Source organism: Amphiura filiformis, unplaced genomic scaffold (assembly GCF_039555335.1).
Source record: "Amphiura filiformis unplaced genomic scaffold, Afil_fr2py scaffold_33, whole genome shotgun sequence".
Classification (NCBI taxonomy): domain Eukaryota; kingdom Metazoa; phylum Echinodermata; class Ophiuroidea; order Amphilepidida; family Amphiuridae; genus Amphiura; species Amphiura filiformis.
The window spans coordinates 1247901-1253504 of NW_027305497.1; the positions used below are offsets into that span (position 1 = coordinate 1247901).

General features: G+C 37.7%; 1 protein-coding gene across 1 annotated transcript; it reads left to right on the forward strand.

Annotated features, from left to right (window-relative positions):
* The first annotated feature begins 963 nt into the window (after positions 1–963).
* LOC140143945 (uncharacterized) lies at positions 964–2100 on the forward strand. Its single transcript, XM_072165782.1, has one exon. The coding sequence runs from the start codon at positions 964–966 to the stop codon at positions 2098–2100; it is 1137 nt and encodes a 378-aa protein (XP_072021883.1).
* The last annotated feature ends 3504 nt before the right edge of the window (positions 2101–5604 follow it).

The following is a 5604-nucleotide window of genomic DNA, read 5'->3' on the forward strand; positions in this document are numbered from 1 at the left end:
TCATACACAGTGAAAATGTTTTCCTGAATTATTGTAACAAGGCAAATATTTTATCAAAATCGGGTAAACTTTATGTGTTTGATCCTTATATAGCCCAAATTTCAACATTTCACCTTTTCACCAATAACCCCAGACTGATTTGTTGTATGTAGGCCTACTACCTTTGACCTCATATTTCTTTAAATGCATTTTTGACCGTCAGCATGTTATGCATCCACTTTAAACATCTCAAAAATTATTGAAAGAGCTGTTCACAATCAGCTTTATTCATACCTTACGATCTCTGGCCTATTCTATCAGATAATAGAGACTTTGCGAAATGAAGTTTGAAACTTTACTGGAACTTTAACGGCAACTTCAAAAATATCGATTGGATTTCTTGCTCAAATTCACTTCAACGCGAACGTCAGATTGGTTTCTGTACCAACAGCGTCTTGTTGTTTAAACTAGGGAAGTGTATCAATGGGTGATCAAAAGAAGGGTATGTAAAAGCGACTGCAACAAATTTCTCCCTTTTGTTTGCTGAAGTGCTTTGTTGGTAACACTTCAATACAATAGGCGCTTAGTTTGAATAAACATGGATTACATCTCTGGGCGATGACCAATGCAATGGGAATAAAGCAGTACTATGCAGACTGTTTATTGTACGTAAAATATTGTATGTAACATATCTACGTTATTTAATCTATTGCCATTGACATAGTTGCTTGTCGTGGCTCCATCGCATACAACGCTTCCAAATATGTTGCCGAAATAATCTCGCCGCTTATTGGTAACACAGAGCACCACATCCACAATAGCAAGGACTTAGTCACAAAATTAGAAGACTTTGTTGTTCAGCCGGATGAACAATTAGTGAGCTATCACGTCACAGCTCTTTTCACTTGCACACCTATCAACGAAACTATCAACATCATTGAATCGCGTTTACAAAGTGATGCCTCGCTGGGCCAACGCACCAATATGACTGTCAATCACATAACTGGTCTTCTTCGTTATGTTCTCAACTCCACCGATTTTCAGTACAACAACGAATTCTATGCTCAGGTGGAAGGTGCAGCGATAGGCCAACCAGTTTCCCCAATTATCGCGGAATTCTTCATGGAAGACTTTGAGAAAAAGGCACTATCATCTTATCCCAATCCGCCGCGATTTTGGGGGAGGTACGTCGACGACACTTTCGTTATCATTAAGAAATCGGAAGTTACAGCTTTCACAAACCATATCAACTCTCTCCACCCCTCGATCAAATTCACTATGGAACGCGAGGACGACGGTCAACTCGCTATGTTGGATGTTCTGGTGAAACGCGCTCCTAATGGCTCACTCAAATTTCAAGTATACCGCAAAAGCACGCACACCAACCAGTATTTGAGTTTCTCCTCCCACCACCCTCTCCAGCACAAACTAGGTGTGGTGCGGGCTTTAGTTGACAGGGCTAACACCATTGTAACCACAGAGGACGACAAGAAAGAGGAGATAACCGGTATCCGCAAATCTCTTGCTATATGTGGCTACCGTAAGTGGGCCTGGGACACAGCAAACAACCGCATTAACAGCAACAGGCGCAGCAGTCGTAACAAGAACACTGATCACCCCAACAAAGGCAGCGTGACTCTCCCTTACGCGGAGGGAGTAACTGAAAGCCTGCAACGTCTGTTCAAATCTCATCACATAACAACTCATATTAAGCCACAGAACTCACTCCGTTCTTTACTGGTGTCACCGAAAGATCCCACACACAAATTGGATAAATCAGGTGCGGTATACGGCCTCCAGTGTGCTGACTGTGATTCAACCTATGTTGGTGAGAGTGCCCGCCCTCTACGAAATAGACTCAAGGAACATGAAAGACCTAGCTCTCCGGTTGGAGAGCGCGCTATGAGGGCTAAGCACCGCATTGATTGGGACAATGTCCGCGTGTTGGACCGCGAAAGTGACTGGTACCGTAGGGGAGTGCGCGAAGCCATTCACATCAAGAGACGAGACTGCAACCTGAACAGGGACCAGGGCAGGCACATCCTCCCTCTCAGCTATGACAACATCATCAAGTCATGTGACCCGAGAAACACCAGCGGTCACGTGACGACCACGGAATAAACCAGTGGCTCCGAAGGCTTGTGGATGCAAGCCGCAGGCTACCGCAGCTCTGAAATATTAAGTCGTGAGACGTAAGTTAAACTTTCTTATATAATATATTGCCATTCTATTTCCAGTAATGTTTTTAAACATTAAAACTTAAAAGTTCTAACGAATGTTTGATGACGTAAAATCGATAATATATTTCTGCTAGATATTATATGTAACATATTATCGATTTTTCGTCATCAAACATTCGTTAGAACTTAAACATTACTGGAAATAGAATGGCAATAGATTAAATAACGTAGATATATGTTACATACAATATTGTAGGCTACGTCTAATACTCGGAGTCTGCATACGACTTTAGGCTTATGTTATGAGCTATACGCTAATATTATACTTCTAAACATGTTTCAATTAAATATTCTTGTGATAGGCCTATATTATTATCCCGGATTATTATAATAAAAGCTCAATTATTCCAGTAAACGTTAGCTTTGTCAATTTTATATTTCCATTAGAACACAAAGCGTAACACCCATTTGATCTGTTGGCTCTCCCTACCCCACCACCACCACCACCACCACTCCATATCCTCCCCTCCCTCCATCTATTCATCTATCCTCGCTCTCGCAAACTTGATCCTCTGCTTTAATACCCCATTTCCACTACGGTGGACAGCCATTTCCCACTCCCCAGTGTTGCCAGGTGTTTTTTTTTCAGGAGGACAAGGACTTCTCTTTGCATTCTGATCGAATTAAATATAATTAAAGAAACGGAGCTCAGACAAACTGGCATTATAATAAAGGAGAGAAAAAAATCAGAACAGTTCGGATTCGAACCAGCGTGCACTAACGATTACATGTCGTATAGCTCACCACCACACGCCACAACAGCTCATGCCGGATCTACCGGCGAATTGAACATGTAATGATTTTATTCTCTCGAAAATGTCTCACGGCCAATGTAATGTTAATTATAATTAGAGAGGGCGGCCTATCTGCTGTGTCCTGGCAGAACATCAGTCAATTTGATATATTAAATGCGAGGATCCAGAGGATGCATGCCTGAGAAAATATATAATAATTAAAGAAACGGAGCTCAGACAAACTGGCATTATAATAAAGGAGAGAAAAATCAGAACCGTTCGGATTCGAACCAGCGTGCACTAACGATTACATGTCGTATAGCTCACCACCACACGCCACAACAGCTCATGGCGGATCTACCGGCGAATTGAACTCAGACAAACTGGCATTATAATAAAGGAGAGAAAAAATCAGAACCGCCCTCTCTAATGTGCATGTCGCATGACGGAAGATCAATATCATAGAAAGCTGGTTAAAATTGACTTTTATTCAATTTATTTATTAATTTGGGTATCGCATGATGTGTACTTTGTACTTTTTGCTGCAGGGCCTCCTTGGAAATCAGTGTATTAACATTGAAGGGGCTACCCCGCCTAAAAAAGAATAAATAAATAAATAACTTTAAACAAGAAAATGTTAGTCATACACAAGTTTATACGAAATGGAAAAGAACAAAGTACATACCCGACTACTATTATATTTGACATGATCAAGCAGATTGCGGCATATGCCCAGCCCCCCCAATTTTGAAAAGTATACAAAAAGTCCCAAAATTTCAGAATCGGGTTTTTTTACGATTTTTTTGGACAAAAAAATGTCCAAATTTTGGGAAGATAGTCTACTTTTCACAAAATCGCCCCCCCGGAAAGAAAGTCCACTTTTTCAAAATCAGCACCCCCAAATAAAATCCTGCGTATGGGCCTGAGCTGCATATGCTAATGCCAAACAAATTTACTCAGTTGGAATGAAGAAATGTTATAACCCAAGCTTCAGTTTGACAATGCTATTGATGCGTTATGTATTAATGAGACTTGGTTAGATAAGGATGTTGATGACTCAGAAGTAGAAATAGATGGTTATAGACTTGATAGACAAAATGATAAAATACGGGGTGGAGTTTTATGTTATGTTAAAAACAGTATTTTGTCAAAACAAAATGAGGATTTATATGATAATGATATTGACGGTATTTTTATTGAACTTAATTTAACCAACACCAAGCCTATTTTAGTTGGCAGTATTTACCGCCCACCAGACTGTACTGTTGATTTTCTTGATAATCTTGATGATATATTTAAGAAATGTAACAATTTATATGTTGATGTATATATTTTAGGAGACTTTAATTTAGATCAGGATAAAATTGGTAATTTAAGAAAAGTGACAAGGTTGGCAAACAATTCTAATATGAAACAAATTATAACAGATTATACAAGAATAACTGAAACTAGTAAAACAAAAATTGATTTAATATTTGTATCAAAACCAGAACTTATTATCTCATCTGGTGTTCATAGTTTAGGTCTTAGTGATCATTCATTAATATATGCTGTAAGAAAATGTAATAAGTTGAAACTTCCACCAAAAATTGTAAGATCCAGATGTTTCAAAAACGTTAATGAAGTAGATTATATTGATACAATCAAAAATATTGATTGGGGTAGAATTCGTAATATAAATGATGTCAATGAAGCACTTAATGAATGGCAGTCTTCATTCAATGCTGCCTGTGACAAGCATGCACCATTTAAGGAAAAGAAAGTTAAAGGTTGTTTACCTGAATGGGTGAATAGTGAAGTTTTGAGACTAAGTAAAGATAGGGACTACTATTTTTCAAAAGCACATAAGACAAATAATGCTGAAGATTGGAGTAAAGCAAAGTCTCTTAGAAATAAAGTAAACAATATGAAATATTCACTGAAAAAGAGTTATTGTAACGAGGCTATAAGTAACAACATAAATAATAGTAAAAATCTTTGGAAAACAATTAAGAAAATTATACCAAACAAAACATCAAGTATACCTACAGCAGTTGTTAAAAAGAATGGTAACTACTCAGGTAACAAAAAGGATATGGCAAATGAGTTCAATGAGTTTTTCACTTCAATAGGTAATGAGCTTGGGAGTAAATTTAATAATAACAATGATAATTATGTATGCACTTGTAATACTGTATGTTCTCATCAAAATCATAGTGTAAACAAATTTAGTTTTAGAGCAATATCTAATGAATTTGTTCTCAAACAAATAAGTAAAATGCAAAATTGTAAATCGTCAGGATTAGATCCATTCAATGTAAGGTTATTAAAGTTGGCTGCGCCTTTCATCTCAAAATGCCTTGTTCATATTTGCAACCTGTCTTTGAATGGGTCTATTTTTCCTGATGCATGGAAGAAGGCTAAAGTAACTCCAATATTTAAATCGGGTGATAAAACTAATGTTAGTAACTATAGACCTATCTCTGTATTACCAATTGTATCAAAGATCATTGAAAGAGCTGTCCATGATCAATTATATGAATATATGAGTAATGTAGGACTGTTATCAAATGCTCAATCAGGATTTCGTCTAAATCATTCCACAACAACAACCCTTCTAGATGTGCAAGATTACATTTTAAAGAATATGGATACAGGTTATGCTACAGGCG